The sequence below is a fragment of the Oncorhynchus gorbuscha genome, linkage group LG08 (genome assembly GCF_021184085.1).
Source record: "Oncorhynchus gorbuscha isolate QuinsamMale2020 ecotype Even-year linkage group LG08, OgorEven_v1.0, whole genome shotgun sequence".
Lineage (NCBI taxonomy): Eukaryota > Metazoa > Chordata > Actinopteri > Salmoniformes > Salmonidae > Oncorhynchus > Oncorhynchus gorbuscha.
This window is the reverse complement of record NC_060180.1, coordinates 75,189,122-75,213,878: the sequence shown is the minus strand read 5'-3', so window position 1 is coordinate 75,213,878 and position 24,757 is coordinate 75,189,122. Positions and strand designations below refer to the sequence as shown.

The 24,757-nt window shown below is 47.1% G+C and overlaps 1 protein-coding gene across 3 annotated transcripts in view; it reads right to left on the bottom strand.

Moving 5' to 3' along the window:
- Nucleotides 1-24,757, bottom strand: part of LOC124042184 (receptor-type tyrosine-protein phosphatase mu-like) — a 621,881-nt gene that overhangs the window by 148,244 nt on the left and 448,880 nt on the right. For 2 of the 3 annotated variants that reach the window (XM_046360586.1, XM_046360588.1), the window contains 2 exons: nt 21,275-21,286; nt 17,194-17,405 (listed from right to left, as the gene is read on the bottom strand). In XM_046360586.1, the coding sequence (XP_046216542.1) occupies nt 17,194-17,405; nt 21,275-21,286 (224 nt within the window). The remainder of the gene's footprint in view (nt 1-17,193; nt 17,406-21,274; nt 21,287-24,757) is intronic. The other variant, XM_046360587.1, reaches the window with a different exon arrangement.

Sequence of the window (24,757 nt, the reverse complement as noted above, 5' to 3'; positions counted from 1 at the left end):
GAGGGAGACAAAGAGAGGGAGGAACAGAGGGAGACAAAGAGAGGGAGGAACAGAGGGAGACAAAGAGAGGGAGGAACAGAGAGGGAGGAACAGAGAGGGAGGAACAGAGAGGGAGGAACAGAGAGGGAGGAACAGAGGGAGACAAAGAGAGGGAGGAACAGAGGGAGACAAAGAGAGGGAGGAACAGAGAGGGAGGAACAGAGAGGGAGGAACAGAGAGGGAGGTACAGAGAGGGAGGAACAGAGGGAGACAAAGAGAGGGAGGAACAGAGGGAGACAAAGAGAGGGAGGAACAGAGAGGGAGGAACAGAGAGGGAGGAACAGAGAGGGAGGAACAGAGAGGGAGGAACAGAGAGGGAGGAACAGAGAGGGAGGAACAGAGAGGGAGGAAAAGAACAGAGGGAAGAGGACATGAGATGTGATTCAAGCATTTAAATTATAATACCAAGTTAAAGAACAAAATATTCTCTGTCAGCTCCTAAAAATGGACATATTGGAACGACAGAAAGGAGGTAAAGAGCAAGACAGGAAGGAGACAGAGAAGGGGACAGAGAAGGAGACAGAGAAGGAGACAGAGAGACTGAAAAGAGAGAGAGAGAGACTGAAAAGAGAGAGAGAGAGAGACTGAAAAGAGAGAGCGAGAGAGACTGAAAAGAGAGAGAGAGACTGAAAAGAGAGAGAGAGACTGAAAAGAGAGAGAGAGACTGAAAAGAGAGAGAGAGAGACTGAAAAGAGAGAGAGAGAGACTAAAAAGAGAGAGAGAGACTGAAAAGAGAGAGCGAGAGACTGAAAAGAGAGAGCGAAAGATAGGAGAGAGGGAGAGTGAAGAGAGAGAGAGAGAGAGAGACTGAAAAGAGAGAGCGAGAGACTGAAAAGAGGGAGAGAGACTGAAAAGAGAGAGAGAGAGACTGAAAAGAGAGAGAGACAGACTGAAAAGAGAGAGCGAGAGACTGAAAAGAGAGAGAGAGACTGAAAAGAGAGAGAGAGAGACTGAAAAGAGAGAGCGAAAGATATGAGAGAGGGAGAGTGAAGAGAGAAAGAGAGAGAGAGAGAGAGAGAGAGCGAGGTTCCGTAATTCTGAGAGGGGGTTGTATCCACATCATTATTAGACATGAGACGGGAAGAGAAAGGTTCCTGGGGATTCATGTCAAACAGAGAGCCCATTAGGATGTCACAGAGCGTGTGTCACGCTCAAATAGCTCCCCCAGCGTCACTCTACCACAGCAGACAAAAAAAGAGCCCATGCCTGTCTGTCTACCCCTCAGCCTGTCTGTCTACCCCTCAGTCTGTCTGTCTACCCCTCAGACTGTCTGTCTACCCCTCAGTCTGTCTGTCTACCCCTCAGCCTGTCTGCCTACACCTCAGCCTGTCTGTCTACCCCTCAGCCTGTCTGTCTACCCCTCAGTCAGTCTGTCTACCCCTCAGCCTGTCTGCCTACCCCTCAGCCTGTCTGTCTACCCCTCAGCCTGTCTGTCTACCCCTCAGCCTGTCTGTCTACCCCTCAGCCTGTCTGTCTGCCTGTCTGTAAGTCTGTCTGTCTGAAAGACTCATTCAGAATGTCTATTTTTCTGTCAGTCAGTCTGTCTGCCCAGCTCCCTCTCTCTCCATCTATGCGTCTGTCTGTCTGTCTGTCTGTCTGTCTGTCTGTCTGTCTGTCTGTCTGTCTGTCTGTCTGTCTGTCTGTCTGTCTGTCTGTCTGTCTGTCTGTCTGTCTGTCTGTCTGTCTGTCTGTCTGTCTGTCTGTCTGTCTGTCTGTCTGTCTGTCTGTCTGTCTGAAGGACTCAGTCATTCAGTTCAGGGAGAATAAAGCCTCATCTTCAGATCCACTCAGATGACTGGCTCATGAAATATGGATATATCTCTCTCTGTGGGGATTCCTCCAAACTGATCCTATACCAGGCACAATTAAGACAAATTATGAAAACGCACCAGCCTCACTGCAAACTGCAGTTCACAAGGGTTTGGTGTGTGTGTGTGTGTGTGTGTGTGTGTGTGTGTGTGTGTGTGTGTGTGTGTGTGTGTGTGTGTGTGTGTGTTTGTCATTGTGTGTGTGTGTGTGTGTGTGTGTGTGTGTGTGTGTGTGTGTGTGTGTGTGTGTGTGTGTGTGTGCGTGTGTGTTTGTCTTTGTCATTGTGTGTGTGTGTGTGTGTGTGTGTGTGTGTGTGTGTGTGTGTGTGTGTGTGTGTGTGTGTGTGTGTGTGTGTGTGTGTGTGTGTGTGTGTGTGTGTGTGTGTGTGTGCGTGTGTGTTTGTCTTTGTCATTGTGTGTGTGTGTGTGTGTGTGTTTGTCTTTGTCATTGTGTGTGTGTGTGTGCGTGTGTGTTTGTCTTTGTCATTGTGTGTGTGTGTGTGCGTGTGTGTTTGTCTTTGTCATTGTGTGTGTGTGTGTGCGTGTGTGTTTGTCTTTGTCATTGTGTGTGTGTGTGTGCGTGTGTGTTTGTCTTTGTCATTGTGTGTGTGCGTGTGTGTTTGTCTTTGTCATTGTGTGTGTGTGTTGGCTCCAAGGCAGTAGATTACTGTAAACAAACCCACGTTATTGTTAATTTATCTTTTGCAATCAACTCAGCTTATCCAAAAAATTACAACCCAATACATTTCCCTTTCAACCCTGAACCCTGAACCCTGAACCCAGTCACGTAACAGTAGTTCAATATAGACTCCAGGAACACTGAACCCTGACCCCTGAACCCTGAACCCTGAACCCAGTCACGTAACAGCAGTTCAATATAGACTCCAGGAACACTGAACCCTGACCCCTGAACCCTGAACCCAGTCACGTAACAGCAGTTCAATATAGACTCCAGGAACACTGAACCCTGAACCCTGAACCCAGTCACGTAACAGCAGTTCAATATAGACTCCAGGAACACTGAACCCTGACCCCTGAACCCTGAACCCAGTCACGTAACAGCAGTTCAATATAGACTCCTATAACACTAAACCCTGACCCCTGAACCCAGCCACGTTAAAGGAACTCTGGAAGGGCAATTCAGAATAATGCTCACAATGAATAATGAATATCCTGGCTTCTTTGAGCGGAAAGCTTTCCCTCTATTTCCCTTGATGGATTTCCAACCCAGAGACACTTTGTTAGAGAATAAAACCGGGCTTGAGAGTCTTGATCAATCATCGATGTTGCTGCTTCTCAGACGCCTCCATCTATCTACACACGGGCCGACTGTCTGCAAGATGGAAGACTTCCACTTTAAGACAGACAGCACAGTGAGATGGAAGCCTTTCCCTTTAAGACAGACAGCACAGTGAGATGGAAGCCTTTCCCTTTAAGAGAGACAGACAGCACAGTGAGATGGAAGCCTTTCCCTTTAAGACAGACAGCACAGTGAGATGGAAGCCTTTCCCTTTAAGACAGACAGCACAGTGATATGGAAGCCTTTCCCTTTAAGACAGACAGCACAGTGAGATGGAAGCCTTTCCCTTTAAGACAGACAGCACAGTGAGATGGAAGCCTTTCCTTTAAGACAGACAGCACAGTGAGATGGAAGCCTTTCCTTTAAGAGAGACAGCACAGTGAGATGGAAGCCTTTCCCTTTAAGACAGACAGCACAGTGAGATGGAAGCCTTTCCTTTAAGAGAGACAGACAGCACAGTGAGATGGAAGCCTTTCCCTTTAAGAGAGACAGACAGCACAGTGAGATGGAAGCCTTTCCTTTAAGAGAGACAGACAGCACAGTGAGATGGAAGCCTTTCCCTTTAAGAGAGACAGACAGCACAGTGAGATGGAAGCCTTTCCCTTTAAGAGAGACAGACAGCACAGTGAGATGGAAGCTTTTCCCTTTAAGAGAGACAGACAGCACAGTGAGATGGAAGCCTTTCCCTTTAAGAGAGACAGACAGCACAGTGAGATGGAAGCCTTTCCCTTTAAGAGAGACAGACAGCGCAGTGAGATGGAAGCCTTTCCTTTAAGAGAGACAGACAGCACAGTGAGATGGAAGCCTTTCCCTTTAAGAGAGACAGACAGCACAGTGAGATGGAAGCCTTTCCTTTAAGAGAGACAGACAGCACAGTGAGATGGAAGCCTATAGGGCCCTAGTGCAGAATATAGGGGATAGGGTTTCTGTTGACCAGGGACCTATAGGGCCCTAGTGCAGAATATAGGGGATAGGGTTTCTGTTGACCAGGGACCTATAGGGCCCTAGTGCAGAATATAGGGGATAGGGTTTCTGTTGACGAGGGAAATCTGTCCCTGTCTTCATGGGGTCAGTCAGAAATCTGTCCCTGTCTTCATGGGGTCAGACAGAAATCTGTCCCTGTCTTCATGGGGTCAGTCAGAAATCTGTCCCTGTCTTCATGGGGTCAGTCAGAAATCTGTCCCTGTCTTCATGGGGTCAGACAGAAATCTGTCTCTGTCTTCATGGGGTCAGACAGAAATCTGTCCCTGTCTTCATGGGGTCAGTCAGAAATCTGTCCCTGTCTTCATGGGGTCAGTCAGACATCTATCCCTGTCTTCATGGGGTCAGACAAGCTGAGATGGATATGTGTCTTCTAAATGGATTAGGAGGGAGATTTCCTCACAGCAGTGCATCTTGGGACAGGAGAGGAGAGAGAGAACCTGACGAAAGCAGCCCAATGTCATCCTCGCTGTCTGTCACTGTCCTTCTGAAGGATACAGTGTTTCATAACCGTATGAAGCTACGTAGTGTCCTATTGTCAATGCATTGCACTTATTCTGGCCGTGGTCACAAGTAGTGTCCTTTAAGGAAAAGGCTGCTATTCTGGCCATGGTCACATGGCCCCCCAATGGTGGAACAAACTCCCTCACGACGCCAGGACAGCGGAGTCAATCACCACCTTCCGGAGACACCTGAAACCCCACCTCTTTAAGGAATACCTAGGATAGGTTAAGTAATCCCTCTCACCCCACCCCCCTAAGTTTTAGATGCACTATTGTTAAGTGACTGTCCCACTGGATGTCATAAGGTGAATGCACCAATTTGTAAGTCGCTCTGGATAAGAGCGTCTGCTAAATGACTTAAATGTAAAATGTAAATGTAAGTAGTGTCCTTTAAGGAAAAGGCTGCTATTCTGGCCGTGGTCACAAGTAGTGTCCTATAAGGAAAAGGCTGCTATTTTGAACAGACATTTTCACTCTGAAGTCTACAGGGTTTAACGTCAATATAACACGATAATATATAGACAACTGCCTGTCTTTGTTACATGGCAAACTTCATAATAGTTATAATGGACCAACGAAATGAACTCGCACCCCCTCTCCCCCTCCCTCCCTCTCTGTCTCTCTATCTGTCTCTGTCCTAACCTTCTCCACTTCTCGCTCCCCCTCTCGCACCCCCTCTCCCCCTCCCTCCCTCTCTGTCTCTCTCTATCTGTCTCTGTCCTAACCTTCTCCACTTCTCGCTCCCCTCTCGCACCCCCTCTCCCCCTCCCTCCCTCTCTGTCTCTCTTTCTGTCTCTGTCCTAACTTTCTCCCCCTCTCCCTCTCTCTATTTCTCTCTCTCCTCTCTATTTCTCTCTCTCCTCTCTATTTCTCTCTCTCCTCTCTATTTCTCTCTCTCTCCTCTCTATTTCTCTCTCTCCTATCTATTCCTCTCCATCCTCTCTATTTCTCTCTCCTCTCTATTTCTCTCTCTCTCCTCTCTATTTCTCTCTCTCCTCTCTATTTCTCTCTCTCTCCTCTCTATTTCTCTCTCTCTCCTCTCTATTTCTCTGTCTCCTCTCTATTTCTCTAACTCCTCTCTATTTCTCTCTCTCCTCTCTATTTCTCTAACTCCTCTCTATTTCTCTCTCTCCTCTCTATTTCTCTCTCTCTCCTCTCTATTTCTCTCTCCTCTCTATTTCTCTGTCTCCTCTCTATTTCTCTAACTCCTCTCTATTTCTCTCTCTCCTCTCTATTTCTCTAACTCCTCTCTATTTCTCTCTCTCCTATCTATTCCTCTCCATCCTCTCTATTTCTCTCTCCTCTCTATTTCTCTCTCTCCTCTCTATTTCTCTCTCTCTCCTCTCTATTTCTCTCTCTCCTCTCTATTTCTCTTTCTCTCCTCTCTATTTCTCTCTCTCCTCTCTATTTCTCTGTCTCCCCTCTATTTCTCTCTCTCCTCTCTATTTCTCTCTCTCCTCTCTATTTCTCTAACTCCTCTCTATTTCTCTCTCTCCTCTCTATTTCTCTCTCTCCTCTCTATTTCTCTCTCTCTCCTCTCTATTTCTCTCTCTCTCCTCTCTATTTCTCTCTCTCTCCTATCTATTCCTCTCCATCCTCTCTATTTCTCTCTCTCCTCTCTATTTCTCTCTCTCCTCTCTATTTCTCTCTCTCTCCTCTCTATTTCTCTCTCTCTCCTCTCTATTTCTCTCTCTCTCCTATCTATTCCTCTCTATCCTCTCTATTTCTCTCTCTCCTCTCTATTTCTCCCTCTCCTCTCTATTTCTCTCTCTCTCCTCTCTATTTCTCTCTCTCTCCTCTCTATTTCTCTCTCTCCTCTCTATTTCTCTCTCCTCTCTATTTCTCTCTCTCCTCTCTATTTCTCTCTCCTCTCTATTTCTCTCCATCCTCTCTATTTCTCTCTCCTCTCTATTTCTCTCTCCTCTCTATTTCTCTCTCTCCTCTCTATTTCTCTCTCTCCTCTCTATCTCTCTCTCCTCTCTATTTCTCTCTCTCTCCTCTCTATTTCTCTGTCTCCTCTCTATTTCTCTAACTCCTCTCTATTTCTCTCTCCTCTCTATTTCTCTCTCTCCTCTCTATCTCTCTCTCCTCTCTATTTCTCTCTCTCTCCTCTCTATTTCTCTGTCTCCTCTCTATTTCTCTAACTCCTCCCTATTTCTCCATCCTCTCTATTTCTCTCTCCTCTCTATTGTTCTCTCTCCTCTCTATTTCTCTCTCTCCTCTCTATTTCTCTCTCTCTCCTCTCTATTTCTCTCTCTCTCCTCTCTATTTCTCTCTCTCCTCTCTATTTCTCTTTCTCTCCTCTCTATTTCTCTCTCTCCTCTCTATTTCTCTGTCTCCTCTCTATTTCTCTCTCTCCTCTCTATTTCTCTCTCCTCTCTATTTCTCTCCATCCTCTCTATTTCTCTCCCTCCTCTCTATTTCTCTCCATCCTCTCTATTTATCTCTCTCCTCTCTATTTCTCTGTCTCCTCTCTATTGTTATCTCTCTCCTCTCTATTTCTCTCTCCTCTCTATTTCTCTCTCCTCTCCATTTCTCTCTCCTCTCTATTTCTCTGTCTCCTCTCTATTTCTCTCTCTCCTCTCTATTTCTCTCTCCTCTCTATTTCTCTGTCTCATCTCAATTGTTCTCTCCCCTCTCTATTTCTCTCTCTCCTCTCTATTTCTCTCTCTCCTCTCTATTTCTCTCTCTCTCCCTCTATTTCTCTCTCTCCTCTCTATTTCTCTCTCTCCTCTCTATTTCTCTCTCTCCTCTCTATTTCTCTCTCTCCTCTCTATTTCTCTCTCTCCCCTCTATTGTTCTCTCTCTCCTCTCTATTTCTCTCTCTCCTCTCTATTGTTCTCTCTCTCCTCTCTATTTCTCTCTCTCCTCTCTATTGTTCTCTCTCTCCTCTCTATTTCTCTCTCTCCTATCTATTTCTCTCTCTCCTCTCTATTTCTCTCTCTCCTCTCTATTGTTCTCTCTCTCCTCTCTATTTCTCTCTCTCCTCTCTATTTCTCTCTCTCCTCTCTATTTCTCTCTCCTCTCTATTTCTGTCTCTCCTCTCTATTTCTCTCTCCTCTCTATTTCTCTCTCCTCTCTATTTCTCTCTCCTCTCTATTTCTCTCCCTCCCTCTCTGTCTCTCTCTTTCTGTCTCTGTCCTAACCTTCTCCAACTCTCGATCCCCCTCTCTCCCTCCCTCTCTGTCTCTCTGACAGTCTTTCTTCAATCCCTTTATATATATATATATATATATACTTGACAAAAGCCAGTATGACAAGGACAGGGTAGTCAATATTGATAGAGCAAGAGGAGATGGAGAGAGTCTGTGGAGGGCAGACAGAGTACTCAGAAACAGCACCAATAGTAGAACGAACAAGAAACTCAAACATAAAAAATAAATAAAGCTAGTGTTTCTGCTGCTCTTGCAGTTGTCTCTCTCTCCTCTTCATCGGTCTCTGAGACAATGTACCACTGCAGTCCTATTAAATGCTTTAAATGCAAGACTATTTAAAATATCCCCCTCCCCAGCTTAGTCCTCATCCGTCTGTGTGAGTAATCATAGCAGTGGGAGTCCCAAATGAAACACAATTCCCTATATAGTGAACCCTATGGGCCCTGGACTAAAGAAGTGCACTATAAAGGGAATATGGTTCCATTTGGGATGCAAGTGTGTGTGAAAACAACCACCTTAAACACACAGTAATGATGTGGAGGTTACTGTGGATACACAGACAGTACAGGGACAACAGAACAGCAGCATGGTTACTGGGGATACACAGACAGTACAGGGACAACAGAACAGCAGCATGGTTACTGGGGATACACAGACAGTACAGGGACAGAGACAACAGACCAGCATCATGGTTACTGGGGATACACAGACAGTACATGGACAGGGACAACAGAACAGCAGCATGGTTACTGGGGATACACAGACAGTACAGGGACAGAGACAACAGACCAGCATCATGGTTACTGGGGATACACAGACAGTACAGGGACAGGGACAACAGAACAGCAGCATGGTTACTGGGATACACAGACAGTACAGGGACAACAGAACAGCAGCATGGTTACTGGGGATACACAGACAGTACAGGGACAGGGACAACAGAACAGCATCATGGTTACTGGGGATACACAGACAGTACAGGGACAACAGAACAGCAGCATGGTTACTGGGGATACACAGACAGTACAGGGACAGGGACAACAGAACAGCAGCATGGTTACTGGGGATACACAGACAGTACAGGGACAGGGACAACAGAACAGCAGCATGGTTACTGGGGATACACAGACAGTACAGGGACAGGGACAACAGAACAGCAGCATGGTTACTGGGGATACACAGACAGTACAGGGACAGGGACAACAGAACAGCAGCATGGTTACTGGGGATACACAGACAGCACAGGGACAACAGAACAGCAGCATGGTTACTGGGGATACACAGACAGTACAGGGACAGGGACAACAGAACAGCAGCATGGTTACTGGGGATACACAGACAGTACAGGGACAGGGACAACAGAACAGCAGCATGGTTACTGGGGATACACAGACAGTACAGGGACAACAGAACAGCAGCATGGTTACTGGGGATACACAGACAGTACAGGGACAACAGAACAGCAGCATGGTTACTGGGGATACACAGACAGTACAGGGACAACAGAACAGCAGCATGGTTACTGGGGATACACAGACAGTACAGGGACAACAGAACAGCAGCATGGTTACTGGGGATACACAGACAGTACAGGGACAACAGAACAGCAGCATGGTTACTGGGGATACACAGACAGTACAGGGACAACAGAACAGCAGCATGGTTACTGGGGATACACAGACAGTACAGGGACAACAGAACAGCAGCATGGTTACTGGGGATACACAGACAGTACAGGGACAACAGAACAGCAGCATGGTTACTGGGGATACACAGACAGTACAGGGACAACAGAACAGCAGCATGGTTACTGGGGATACACAGACAGTACAGGGACAACAGAACAGCAGCATGGTTACTGGGGATACACAGACAGTACAGGGACAACAGAACAGCAGCATGGTTACTGGGGATACACAGACAGTACACAGACAGTACAGGGACAGGGACAACAGAACAGCAGCATGGTTACTGGGGATACACAGACAGTACAGGGACAACAGAACAGCAGCATGGTTACTGGGGATACACAGACAGTACAGGGACAGGGACAACAGAACAGCAGCATGGTTACTGGGGATACACAGACAGTACAGGGACAACAGAACAGCAGCATGGTTACTGGGGATACACAGACAGTACAGGGACAGGGACAACAGAACAGCAGCATGGTTACTGGGGATACACAGACAGTACAGGGACAGGGACAACAGAACAGCAGCATGGTTACTGGGGATACACAGACAGTACAGGGACAGGGACAACAGAACAGCAGCATGGTTACTGGGGATACACAGACAGTACAGGGACAACAGAACAGCAGCATGGTTACTGGGGATACACAGACAGTACAGGGACAGGGACAACAGAACAGCAGCATGGTTACTGGGGATACACAGACAGTACAGGGACAACAGAACAGCAGCATGGTTACTGGGGATACACAGACAGTACAGGGACAACAGAACAGCAGCATGGTTACTGGGGATACACAGACAGTACAGGGACAACAGAACAGCAGCATGGTTACTGGGGATACACAGACAGTACAGGGACAACAGAACAGCAGCATGGTTACTGGGGATACACAGACAGTACAGGGACAGGGACAACAGAACAGCAGCATGGTTACTGGGGATACACAGACAGTACAGGGACAACAGAACAGCAGCATGGTTACTGGGGATACACAGACAGTACAGGGACAACAGAACAGCAGCATGGTTACTGGGGATACACAGACAGTACAGGGACAACAGAACAGCAGCATGGTTACTGGGGATACACAGACAGTACAGGGACAGGGACAACAGAACAGCAGCATGGTTACTGGGGATACACAGACAGTACAGGGACAGGGACAACAGAACAGCAGCATGTTTACTGGGGATACACAGACAGTACAGGGACAACAGAACAGCAGCATGGTTACTGGGGATACACAGACAGTACAGGGACAACAGAACAGCAGCATGGTTACTGGGGATACACAGACAGTACAGGGACAGGGACAACAGAACAGCAGCATGGTTACTGGGGATACACAGACAGTACAGGGACAACAGAACAGCAGCATGGTTACTGGGGATACACAGACAGTACAGGGACAACAGAACAGCAGCATGGTTACTGGGGATACACAGACAGTACAGGGACAACAGAACAGCAGCATGGTTACTGGGGATACACAGACAGTACAGGGACAACAGAACAGCAGCATGGTTACTGGGGATACACAGACAGTACAGGGACAACAGAACAGCAGCATGGTTACTGGGGATACACAGACAGTACATGGACAGGGACAACAGAACAGCAGCATGGTTATTGGGGATACACAGACAGTACAGGGACAACAGAACAGCAGCATGGTTACTGGGGATACACAGACAGTACAGGGACAACAGAACAGCAGCATGGTTACTGGGGATACACAGACAGTACAGGGACAACAGAACAGCAGCATGGTTACTGGGGATACACAGACAGTACAGGGACAACAGAACAGCAGCATGGTTACTGGGGATACACAGACAGTACAGGGACAACAGAACAGCAGCATGGTTACTGGGGATACACAGACAGTACAGGGACAACAGAACAGCAGCATGGTTACTGGGGATACACAGACAGTACAGGGACAACAGAACAGCAGCATGGTTACTGGGGATACACAGACAGTACAGGGACAACAGAACAGCAGCATGGTTACTGGGGATACACAGACAGTACAGGGACAGGGACAACAGAACAGCAGCATGGTTACTGGGGATACACAGACAGTACAGGGACAGGGACAACAGAACAGCATCATGGTTACTGGGGATACACAGACAGTACAGGGACAACAGAACAGCAGCATGGTTACTGGGGATACACAGACAGTACAGGGACAGGGACAACAGAACAGCAGCATGGTTACTGGGGATACACAGACAGTACAGGGACAGCAGAACAGCAGCATGGTTACTGGGGATACACAGACAGTACAGGGACAACAGAACAGCAGCATGGTTACTGGGGATACACAGACAGTACAGGGACAACAGAACAGCAGCATGGTTACCGGGGATACACAGACAGTACAGGGACAACAGAACAGCAGCATGGTTACTGGGGATACACAGACAGTACAGGGACAGGGACAACAGAACAGCAGCATGGTTACTGGGGATACACAGACAGTACAGGGACAACAGAACAGCAGCATGGTTACTGGGGATACACAGACAGTACAGGGACAGGGACAACAGAACAGCAGCATGGTTACTGGGATACACAGACAGTACAGGGACAGGGACAACAGAACAGCAGCATGGTTACTGGGGATACACAGACAGTACAGGGACAACAGAACAGCAGCATGGTTACTGGGGATACACAGACAGTACAGGGACAGAGACAACAGAACAGCATCATGGTTACTGGGGATATACAGACAGTACAGGGACAACAGAACAGCAGCATGGTTACTGGGGATACACAGACAGTACAGGGACAACAGAACAGCAGCATGGTTACTGGGGATACACAGACAGTACAGGGACAACAGAACAGCAGCATGGTTACTGGGGATACACATACAGTACAGGGACAACAGAACAGCAGCATGGTTACCGGGGATACACAGACAGTACAGGGACAACAGAACAGCAGCATGGTTACTGGGGATACACAGACAGTACAGGGACAGCGTCAATGCTTCCGGTTTGGAGCGAGTGGTCGCATCGGCACTTCGCTCCCGCAGGTAGTATAACTTTTTCATTACATTTCATTACATTTCATTATATTTCATTATATTTCATTATAGCACAACGGTTTGATTTGTCTAATCTTAGCAATTTCTTCTCAGCTAGCTACATAGCCGTCTTTGTATCAAAGATAATTGCGTAATTATCGTATTTCGCCGTCCTAACGTAGTCTTCACTAGCCAGCTAGCTAACGTCCACTGAATTAGCTGCACTGGAGGAACTATTACACTATTACACTCAACTGAACGACTTGATTAGTGTAGTGTTAGCTAGCTACATAGCTGTCTTTGCTGTCTTCGTATCCAATATAATTATGTAGTTTAGAGCGTGTAGTCTTAGAGTGATTATCTTAATTTACCGAGGTTAGCTATCCAGCTATTTGTCGTCCTTAACGTAGGAGACTCTGCTAGCTAGCCAACAGCTAGCCAACAGCTAGCCGACAGCTAGCCAACGTCTACCAAATAGACTCACAACCCGGTCGCATTCACAGGTAGTATCACATTTTCATTTCATTTCATTACAGTACAACGGTTTGATTTGTTTGATCGTAGCTAGCTACATAGCTAGCTACATAGCCGTCTTTGTATCAAAGATAATTGTGTAGTCTAGAGCGATTTTCTAGGTTAGCTAGCCAGCTATTGTCGTTCTTTTAACGCAACGTAACGTAAACAACACTACTAGCTAGCCAGCTATCCCTCGAATAGCAGCACTGTAGACACTATTACACTCAACGGAACGACTTGATTAGTGTAGTGTCAACAACGCACCCACTGCCAGCTAGCCTACTTCAGCAGTACTGTATCATTTTAATCATTTTAGTCAATAAGATTCTTGCTACGTAAGCTTAACTTTCTGAACTTTCGAGACGTGTAGTCCACTTGTCATTCCAATCTCCTTTGCATTAGCGTAGCCTCTTCTGTAGCCTGTCAACTATGTGTCTGTCTATCCCTGTTCTATCCTCTCTGCACAGACCATACAAACGCTCCACACCGCGTGGCCGCGGCCACCCTAATCTGGTGGTCCCAGCGCGCACGACCCACGTGGAGTTCCAGGTCTCCGGTAGCCTCTGGAACTGCCGATCTGCGGTCAACAAGGCAGAGTTCATCTCAGCCTATGCCTCCCTCCATTCCCTCGACTTCTTGGCACTGACGGAAACATGGATCACCACAGACAACACTGCTACTCCTACTGCTCTCTCTTCGTCCGCCCACGTGTTCTCGCACACCCCGAGAGCTTCTGGTCAGCGGGGTGGTGGCACCGGGATCCTCATCTCTCCCAAGTGGTCATTCTCTCTTTCTCCCCTTACCCATCTGTCTATCGCCTCCTTTGAATTCCATGCTGTCACAGTTACCAGCCCTTTCAAGCTTAACATCCTTATCATTTATCGCCCTCCAGGTTCCCTCGGAGAGTTCATCAATGAGCTTGATGCCTTGATAAGCTCCTTTCCTGAGGACGGCTCACCTCTCACAGTTCTGGGTGACTTTAACCTCCCCACGTCAACCTTTGACTCATTCCTCTCTGCCTCCTTCTTTCCACTCCTCTCCTCTTTTGACCTCACCCTCTCACCTTCCCCCCCTACTCACAAGGCAGGCAATACGCTCGACCTCATCTTTACTAGATGCTGTTCTTCCACTAACCTCATTGCAACTCCCCTCCAAGTCTCCGACCACTACCTTGTATCCTTTTCCCTCTCGCTCTCATCCAACACCTCCCACACTGCCCCTACTCGGATGGTATCGCGCCGTCCCAACCTTCGCTCTCTCTCCCCCGCTACTCTCTCCTCTTCCATCCTATCATCTCTTCCCTCTGCTCAAACCTTCTCCAACCTATCTCCTGATTCTGCCTCCTCAACCCTCCTCTCCTCCCTCTCTGCATCCTTTGACTCTCTATGTCCCCTATCCTCCAGGCCGGCTCGGTCCTCCCCCTCCCGCTCCGTGGCTCGATGACTCATTGCGAGCTCACAGAACAGGGCTCCGGGCAGCCGAGCGGAAATGGAGGAAAACTCGCCTCCCTGCGGACCTGGCATCCTTTCACTTCCTCCTCTCTACATTTTCCTCCTCTGTATCTGCTGCTAAAGCCACTTTCTACCACGCTAAATTCCAAGCATCTGCCTCTAACCCTAGGAAGCTCTTTGCCACCTTCTCCTTCCTCCTGAATCCCCCCCCCCCCCCTCCTCCCTCTCTGCAGATGACTTCGTCAACCATTTTGAAAAGAAGGTCGACGACATCCGATCCTCGTTTGCTAAGTCAAACGACACCGCTGGTTCTGCTCACACTGCCCTACCCTGTGCTCTGACCTCTTTCTCCCCCTCTCTCTCCAGATGAAATCTCGCGTCTTGTGACGGCCGGCCGCCCAACAACCTGCCCACTTGACCCTATCCCCTCCTCTCTTCTCCAGACCATTTCCGGAGACCTTCTCCCTTACCTCACCTCGCTCATCAACTCATCCCTGACCGCTGGCTACGTCCCTTCCGTCTTCAAGAGAGCGAGAGTTGCACCCCTTCTGAAAAAACCTACACTCGATCCCTCCGATGTCAACAATTACAGACATCCCTCCGATGTCAACAATTACAGACCAGTATCCCTTCTTTCTTTTCTCTCCAAAACTCTTGAACGTGCCGTCCTTGGCCAGCTCTCCCGCTATCTCTCTCTGAATGACCTTCTTGATCCAAATCAGTCAGGTTTCAAGACTAGTCATTCAACTGAGACTGCTCTCCTCTGTATCACGGAGGCGCTCCGCACTGCTAAAGCTAACTCTCTCTCCTCTGCTCTCATCCTTCTAGATCTATCGGCTGCCTTCGATACTGTGAACCATCAGATCCTCCTCTCCACCCTCTCCGAGTTGGGCATCTCCGGCGCGGCCCACGCTTGGATTGCGTCCTACCTGACAGGTCGCTCCTACCAGGTGGCGTGGCTAGAATCTGTCTCCTCACCACGCGCTCTCACCACTGGTGTCCCCCAGGGCTCTGTTCTAGGCCCTCTGCTATTCTCGCTATACACCAAGTCACTTGGCTCTGTCATAACCTCACATGGTCTCTCCTATCATTGCTATGCAGACGACACACAATTAATCTTCTCCTTTCCCCCTTCTGATGACCAGGTGGCGAATCGCATCTCTGCATGTCTGGCAGACATATCAGTGTGGATGACGGATCACCACCTCAAGCTGAACCTCGGCAAGACGGAGCTGCTCTTCCTCCCGGGGAAGGACTGCCCGTTCCATGATCTCGCCATCACGGTTGACAACTCCATTGTGTCCTCCTCCCAGAGCGCTAAGAACCTTGGCGTGATCCTGGACAACACCCTGTCGTTCTCAACCAACATCAAGGCGGTGGCCCGTTCCTGTAGGTTCATGCTCTACAACATCCGCAGAGTACGACCCTGCCTCACACAGGAAGCGGCGCAGGTCCTAATCCAGGCACTTGTCATCTCCCGTCTGGATTAATGCAACTCGCTGTTGGCTGGGCTCCCTGCCTGTGCCATTAAACCCCTTCAACTCATCCAGAACGCCGCAGCCCGTCTGGTATTTAACCTTCCCAAGTTCTCTCACGTCACCCCGCTCCTCCGTTCTCTCCACTGGCTTCCAGTTGAAGCTCGCATCCGCTACAAGACCATGGTGCTTGCCTACGGAGCTGTGAGGGGGAACGGCACCTCAGTACCTCCAGGCTCTGATCAGGCCCTACACCCAAACAAGGGCACTGCGTTCATCCACCTCTGGCCTGCTCGCCTCCCTACCACTGAGGAAGTACAGCTCCCGCTCAGCCCAGTCAAAACTGTTCGCTGCTCTGGCCCCCCAATGGTGGAACAAAGTCCCTCATGACGCCAGGACAGCGGAGTCAATCACCACCTTCCGGAGACACCTGAAACCCCACCTCTTTAAGGAATACCTAGGATAGGATAAGTAATCCCTCTCACTCCCCCCCCCCCCCCCCCCTTTAAGATTTAGATGCACTATTGTTAAGTGACTGTTCCACTGGATGTCATAAGGTGAATGCACCAATTTGTAAGTCGCTCTGGATAAGAGCGTCTGCTAAATGACTTAAATGTAAATGTAAACGTATATTCCCTATATAGTGCACTACTTTAGACCAGAGCCCTATTCCCTATATAGTGGTACTACTATAGACCAGAGCCCTATTCCCTATATAGTACACTACTTTAGACCAGGGCTCTATTCCCTATATAGTGAAATGACTATCGACCAGTTCCAATAGGGTGATCTGGTTAAATGTAGTGCACTATACAGGGAATAGTGTGCCATTTGAGGCGTATCCTAGGGGACGAATTAAAACTCAATATAATTCAATAATTAAAAATTCTATCAATTTACAATGACGAAGTATCCATTTCTTTAAATCGGAATTTAAATTAATTTAAATTAATTTACGGAATCTGAATTGTAGGAGTGAGAGCAGCGAAGACAATGGAACCGACCCAGTGAGCTCCTGGTGAAAGGTGAAGTTGTGTCCCCCCACACATTCAGTAACTTTCCCCTGTTCAATCAAGTTACATCACTAACTACTATAATGAAGGGAGAAAGGATGGAGCCAGTTTTAAAGAGTTGGAACCAAGGCACAGTGAGAAGAGGGGGTTGGGGGGAGGGACGTGTCTCAATGAGCGGGAGGTCAAAGGTCAAAATGGTGAAAGTTCATCCCACCTCGTACTCCTCCTTGAAGCCGTATCCCTCCGCGCACTTCATCTGCGTGATGTGCTGCAGCAGGTCGGCTACTCTGATAGCAGGGTGGAGCTGGCCCGTCTGGTAGGGCGCGTCTACTGTCCCCTCCCTCTTTCTCAGGGAGTGGCCGTGAGACTGGACCAGACTACTGGTGTCGCTGCAGCTACCACCACCACCCAGCGTCTGGCTGTCGTCTGGACAGATACAGAGAAGACGCAGGCAGGCAGACACACACACACACACAGATACACACACACACACAGATACACACAGATACACACACAGACACAGACACAGATACACACACACACACACACACACACACACACACACACACACACACACACACACACACACACACACACACACACACACACACACACACACACACACACACACACACACACACACACACACACACACACACACACACACACACACACACACACACACACACACACACACACAGATACAGAGAGAGGAAACAGGCAGGAAGAGGAGCAACGGGTCAGTGACCTCTGAGGCAACTCTTGGTAAAACACCAGGCATGGAAAAATCTACACATCTACTTTAAACATAGAGAAGGAAATACTCCTGGCCCTAGCCACAATGCCTGTCAAAACGATATGAGTGAGACTTAACATAGAGAAGGAACAACTCCTGGCCCTAGCCACAATGCCTGTCAAAACGATATGAGTGAGACTTAACATAGAGAAGGAACAACTCCTGGCCCTAGCCACAATGCCTGTCAAAACGATATGAGTGAGACTTAACATAGAGAAGGAACAACTCCTGGCCCTAGCCACAATGCCTGTCAAAACGATATGAGTGAGACTTAACATAGAGAAGGAACAACTCCTGGCCCTAGCCATAATGCCTGTCAAAACGATATGAGTGAGACTTAACATAGAGAAGGAACAACTCCTGGCCCTAGCCACAATGCCTGTCAAAACGATATGAGTGAGACTTAACATAGAGAAGGAACAACTCCTGGCCCTAGCCACAATGGCTGTCAAAACGATATGAGTGAGACTTAACATAGAGAAGGAACAACTCCTGGCCCTAGCCACAATGCCTGTCAAAACGATATGAGTGAGACTTAACATAGAGAAGGAACAACTCCTGGCCCTAGCCACAATGCCTGTCAAAACGATATGAGTGAGACTTAACATAGAGAAGGAACAACTCCTGGCCCTAGCCACAATGCCTGTCAAAACGATATGAGTGAGACTTAACATAGAGAAGGAACAACTCCTGGCCCTAGCCACAATGCCTGTCAAAACGATATGAGTGAGACTTAACATAGAGAAGGAACAACTCCTGGCCCTAGCCACAATGCAGTCATATGATAATAGAGAGATAATGGCTTAAAATAGAAATTCTGGTAGTGACACAACAGCTCAGCTCCAATAAAACAAAATGTTGCTGTTTTAAAGCTAATTTCCTGCTATTCTACAGATTTTGACATACGGGCTATTATGCCTCGTTCTAATGCTCTCTGAGTGACTCTCAATAACAATATAATTAAAATCAATGTGGGGCCTCCCCTCATGCCATGACATTTGGGGAATTAAACATTCTCCCTGACTGTCTAGTTTCTATATTTCGATGATTGATAGATCTCAAAGATGATTCTTGTGTATAAATGTATCTCTCTCATTATCTCTTTATGTCTGGTTTGATTCGTGGCAGGTGCGCCACAGCTAAATGCATATAGAGGAAACACTGATAATGCTTCGAGTGGAAGAGAGGATGCATTCTAAGTGATATGTTAGGTTGGCTATTGGAACGGGGTCGTAGGATGAGTGAATCTGGTGAGGCGGAGAAGTAGTCAGTAGTTCTATGATGTGGGAAGTAGTCAGTAGTTCTATGATGTGGGAAGTAGTCAGTAGTTCTATGATGAGGGAAGTAGTCAGTAGTTCTATGATGTGGGAAGTAGTCAGTAGTTCTATGATGTGGGAAGTAGTCAGTAGTTCTATGATGTGGGAAGTAGTCAGTAGTTCTATGATGAGGGAAGTAGTCAGTAGTTCTATGATGTGTCAGAAGTAGTAGTCAGTAGTTCTATGATGTGGGAAGTAGTCAGTAGTTCTATGATGTGGGAAGTAGTCAGTAGTTCTATGATGAGGGAAGTAGTCAGTAGTTCTATGATGAGGGAAGTAGTCAGTAGTTCTATGATGAGGGAAGTAGTCAGTAGTTCTATGATGTGGGAAGTAGTCAGTAGTTCTATGATGTGGGAAGTAGTCAGTAGTTCTATGATGTGGGAAGTAGTCAGTAGTTCTATGATGTGGGAAGTAGTCAGTATTATTATGATGTGGGAAGTAGTCAGTAGTTCTATGATGTGGGAAGTAGTCAGTAGTTCTATGATGAGGGAAGTAGTCAGTAGTTCTATGATGTGGGAAGTAGTCAGTAGTTCTATGATGTGGGAAGTAGTCAGTAGTTCTATGATGAGGGAAGTAGTCAGTAGTTCTATGATGTGGGAAGTAGTCAGTAGTTCTATGATGTGGGAAGTAGTCAGTAGTTCTATGATGAGGTAGTCAAGTAGTCTAGTAGTTCTATGATGTGGGAAGTAGTCAGTAGTTCTATGATGAGGGAAGTAGTCAGTAGTTCTATGATGTGGGAAGTAGTCAGTAGTTCTATGATGAGGGAAGTAGTCAGTAGTTCTATGATGAGGGAAGTAGTCAGTAGTTCTATGATGTGGGAAGTAGTCAGTAGTTCTATGATGTGGGAAGTAGTCAGTATTATTATGATGAGGGAAGTAGTCAGTAGTTCTATGATGTGGGAAGTAGTCAGTAGTTCTATGATGTGGGAAGTAGTCAGTAGTTCTATGATGAGGGAAGTAGTCAGTAGTTCTATGATGTGGGAAGTAGTCAGTAGTTCTATGATGTGGGAAGTAGTCAGTAGTTCTATGATGAGGGAAGTAGTCAGTATTATTATGATGAGGGAAGTAGTCAGTAGTTCTATGATGTGGGATGAAGTATATATTACTATGATGTGGGAAGTAGTCAGTAGTTCTATGATGTGGGAAGTAGTCAGTTGTTCTATGATGTGGGAAGTAGTCAGTAGTTCTATGATGTGGGATGAAGTATATATTACTATGATGTGGGAAGTAGTCAGTAGTTCTATGATGTGGGAAGTAGTCAGTAGTTCTATGATGAGGGAAGTAGTCAGTAGTTCTATGATGTGGGAAGTAGTCAGTAGTTCTATGATGTGGGAAGTAGTCAGTATTATTATGATGTGGGAAGTAGTCAGTAGTTCTATGATGTGGGAAGTAGTCAGTAGTTCTATGATGTGGGAAGTAGTCAGTATTACTATGATGTGGGAAGTAGTCAGTAGTTCTATGATGAGGGAAGTAGTCAGTAGTTCTATGATGTGGGAAGTAGTCAGTAGTTCTATGACGTGGGAAGTAGTCAGTAGTTCTATGATGAGGGAAGTAGTCAGTAGTTCTATGATGTGGGAAGTAGTCAGTAGTTCTATGATGTGGGAAGTAGTCACTATTATTATGACATAGGAAGTAGTCAGTATTATTATGACGTAGGAAGTAGAGGAATTAAAAACACGTTTTTTTTAAAAGAGAAAAGTAATATTTTAATTTGATTTTGATGCACCTCATATTGCCATTAGAGATGTTGTATTTTAAATTCCACTCAGACCCCTGTCAGTGGCAGTAAGAGGCAGAGATAAGAATGAAGGTGGATGTGGATGTTCAGCGGCTTCAGCACAACACAATGGTGGATGCAGTCAGGCACCATCCAAGCAACTTTGCTCAATTACAACCAATACAATGAAAACAAACAAAAACACTCCCCCCCCCCTCCCCGGGAGATAACGCATGATAATGCAGCAACGATGGTGTACTGTGATCATGCTAGACAAAGCTAATGGCTTCAAGGTGGAAACGGAAGGGGAGGTGAAATGTTAGCGTGTCCATTGGCCATGCAGATGCCATAATAGAAAAGTCATAGTTATATCCACGAATCAGCTCTCTCACTGTCATCTGTGTGTTCCTGTGACATCACCTCCTTCCCCAAACCAAGGCCAAGACCAGGGGGCCCTGGTGACTTACCATTTATGGGCACTTTTATTGGAGATACAGAAAGAGGTTAAGGAAGAGAAAGAGAAGAGAAGAGGAGAGGAGAGGAGAGAAGAGAGAGTATAAGAGAGAGAAGAGAAGAGGAGGAGAGGAGAGAGTATAAGAGAGAGGAGAGGAGAGGAGAGAGAGGGAGAAGAGAAGAGAGTATAAAAGAGAGAAGAGGAGAGGAGAGAGAGAAGAGAAGAGAGTATAAAAGAGAGAAGAGGAGAGGAGAGAGAGAGAGAAGAGAAGAGAAGAGAGTATAAAAGAGAGAAGAGAGTATAAAAGAGAGAAGAGGAGAGCGAGAGAGAGCGAGAGAGAGAGCGAGAGAGAGCGAGAGAGAGCGAGAGAGAGCGCGAGAGCGAGCGAGCGAGAGCGAGAGCGAGAGCGAGAGAGAGAGAGAGAGAGAGAGAGAGAGAGAGAGAGAGAGAGAGGTAAGCAACAATACATCATAAGCACTGTTACAGTGTAGATTGGTTTTTAGAGCTACTGTTTGTTAGATCACATCATGCCTGTGCTGTTTTAAATCAGTAAGGCCTGGGCTTTGTTCATTTGATGAGGAAATTGTGGCGTGGGCATTTCAACAGTGTAATACAGTCTTAAAAGAACAAATCAAAAACATAATTGTTTTCAAGTGGATAGAGTGTTTTCAAGGTGTCAGAATGGATTTCAAGGGGACAGAATGGATTTCAAGGGGACAGAATGGATTTCAATGTGACAGAATGGATTTCAAGGTGACAGAATGGATTTCAAGGTAGACAGAATAAGTGGTTAAGTGATCTCTCTCTGTTTATATAAGTGGTTGATCTCTCTATGTTTATATAAGTGGTTGATCTCTCTCTCTCTGTTTATATACGTGGTTGATCTCTCTCTGGTTTTCAAGGGGACAGAATGGATTTCAAGGTGACAGAATGGTTTTCAAGGGGACAGAATGGATTTCAAGGGGACAGAATGGATTTCAAGGGGACAGAATGGATTTCAAGGGGACAGAATGGATTTCAAGGTGACAGAATGGATTTCAAGGTGACAGAATGGTTTTCAAGGTAGACAGAATGGATTTCAAGGGGACAGAATGGATTTCAAGGGGACAGAATGGATTTCAAGGGGACAGAATGGATTTCAAGGGGACAGAATGGATTTCAAGGGGACAGAATGGTTTTCAAGGTAGACAGAATGGATTTCAATTGGAACAGAATGGATTTCAAGGGGACAGAATGGATTTCAAGGGGACAGAATGGTTTTCAAGCAGACAGAATGGATTTCAAGGGGACAGAATGGATTTCAAGGGGACAGAATGGATTTCAAGGGGACAGAATGGTTTTCAAGGGGACAGAATGGTTTTCAAGCGGACAGAATGGATTTCAAGGGGACAGAATGGATTTCAAGGGGACAGAATGGATTTCAAGGGGACAGAATGGTTTTCAAGTGGACAGAATGGTTTTCAAGGGGACAGAATGGTTTTCAAGCGGACAGAATGGATTTCAAGGGGACAGAATGGATTTCAATGGGACAGAATGGTTTTCAAGGGGACAGAATGGTTTTCAAGGGGACAGAATGGTTTTCAAGGGGACAGAATGGTTTTCAAGGGGACAGAATGGATTTCAAGGGGACAGAATGGTTTTCAAGGTGACAGAATGGATTTCAAGGGGACAGAATGGTTTTCTAGGGGACAGAATGGTTTTCAAGGTGACAGAATGGTTTTCAAGGGGACAGAATGGTTTTCAAGCGGACAGAATGGTTTTCAAGGTGACAGAATGGATTTCAAGGGGACAGAATGGTTTTCAAGGGGACAGAATGGTTTTCAAGGGGACAGAATGGTTTTCAAGGGGACAGAATCAAAAAATGCAACAACAAAAAATGTTCGTGGCCTCACTCCTGAAATGGAATTAGATGCGGTTATGATTGCTGACATTTTGGCTATTATGACGCAAAATAAAGCCTGCAATGAGATGAACAAGATGCACTAATCACTTACATTAAATGATAATCAACTCCCAAAATACGTTATCTCAAACTGTCACAATGATAATCGACTCAATTCGATTTTCAATTCAATTCAATTCAATTCAAGGGGGATTTATTGGCATGGGAAACATGTGTTAACATTGCCAAAGCAAGTGAGGTAGATAATATACAAAGGGGAAATCAACAACTCCCTTAATATGTTATCTCAAACTGTCACAATGATAATCAACTCCCCTAATATGTTATCTCCAACTGTCTCAATGATTATCCCGCTATCTCTCTCTGAATGACCTTCTTGATCCAAATCAGTCAGGTTTCAAGACTAGTCATTCAACTGAGACTGCTCTCCTCTGTATCACGGAGGCGCTCCGCACTGCTAAAGCTAACTCTCTCTCCTCTGCTCTCATCCTTCTAGATCTATCGGCTGCCTTCGATACTGTGAACCATCAGATCCTCCTCTCCACCCTCTCCGAGTTGGGCATCTCCGGCGCGGCCCACGCTTGGATTGCGTCCTACCTGACAGGTCGCTCCTACCAGGTGGCGTGGCTAGAATCTGTCTCCTCACCACGCGCTCTCACCACTGGTGTCCCCCAGGGCTCTGTTCTAGGCCCTCTGCTATTCTCGCTATACACCAAGTCACTTGGCTCTGTCATAACCTCACATGGTCTCTCCTATCATTGCTATGCAGACGACACACAATTAATCTTCTCCTTTCCCCTTCTGATGACCAGGTGGCGAATCGCATCTCTGCATTTCTGGCAGACATATCAGTGTGGATGACGGATCACCACCTCAAGCTGAACCTCGGCAAGACGGAGCTGCTCTTCCTCCCGGGGAAGGACTGCCCGTTCCATGATCTCGCCATCACGGTTGACAACTCCATTGTGTCCTCCTCCCAGAGCGCCAAGAACCTTGGCGTGATCCTGGACAACACCCTGTCGTTCTCAACCAACATCAAGGCGGTGGCCCGTTCCTGTAGGTTCATGCTCTACAACATCCGCAGAGTACGACCCTGCCTCACACAGGAAGCGGCGCAGGTCCTAATCCAGGCACTTGTCATCTCCCGTCTGGATTACTGCAACTCGCTGTTGGCTGGGCTCCCTGCCTGTGCCATTAAACCCCTTCAACTCATCCAGAACGCCGCAGCCCGTCTGGTGTTCAACCTTCCCAAGTTCTCTCACGTCACCCCGCTCCTCCGTTCTCTCCACTGGCTTCCAGTTGAAGCTCGTATCCGCTACAAGACCATGGTGCTTGCCTACGGAGCTGTGAGGGGAACGGCACCTCAGTACCTCCAGGCTCTGATCAGGCCCTACACCCAAACAAGGGCACTGCGTTCATCCACCTCTGGCCTGCTCGCCTCCCTACCACTGAGGAAGTACAGCTCCCGCTCAGCCCAGTCAAAACTGTTCGCTGCCCTGGCCCCCCAATGGTGGAACAAACTCCCTCACGACGCCAGGACAGCGGAGTCAATCACCACCTTCCGGAGACACCTGAAACCCCACCTCTTTAAGG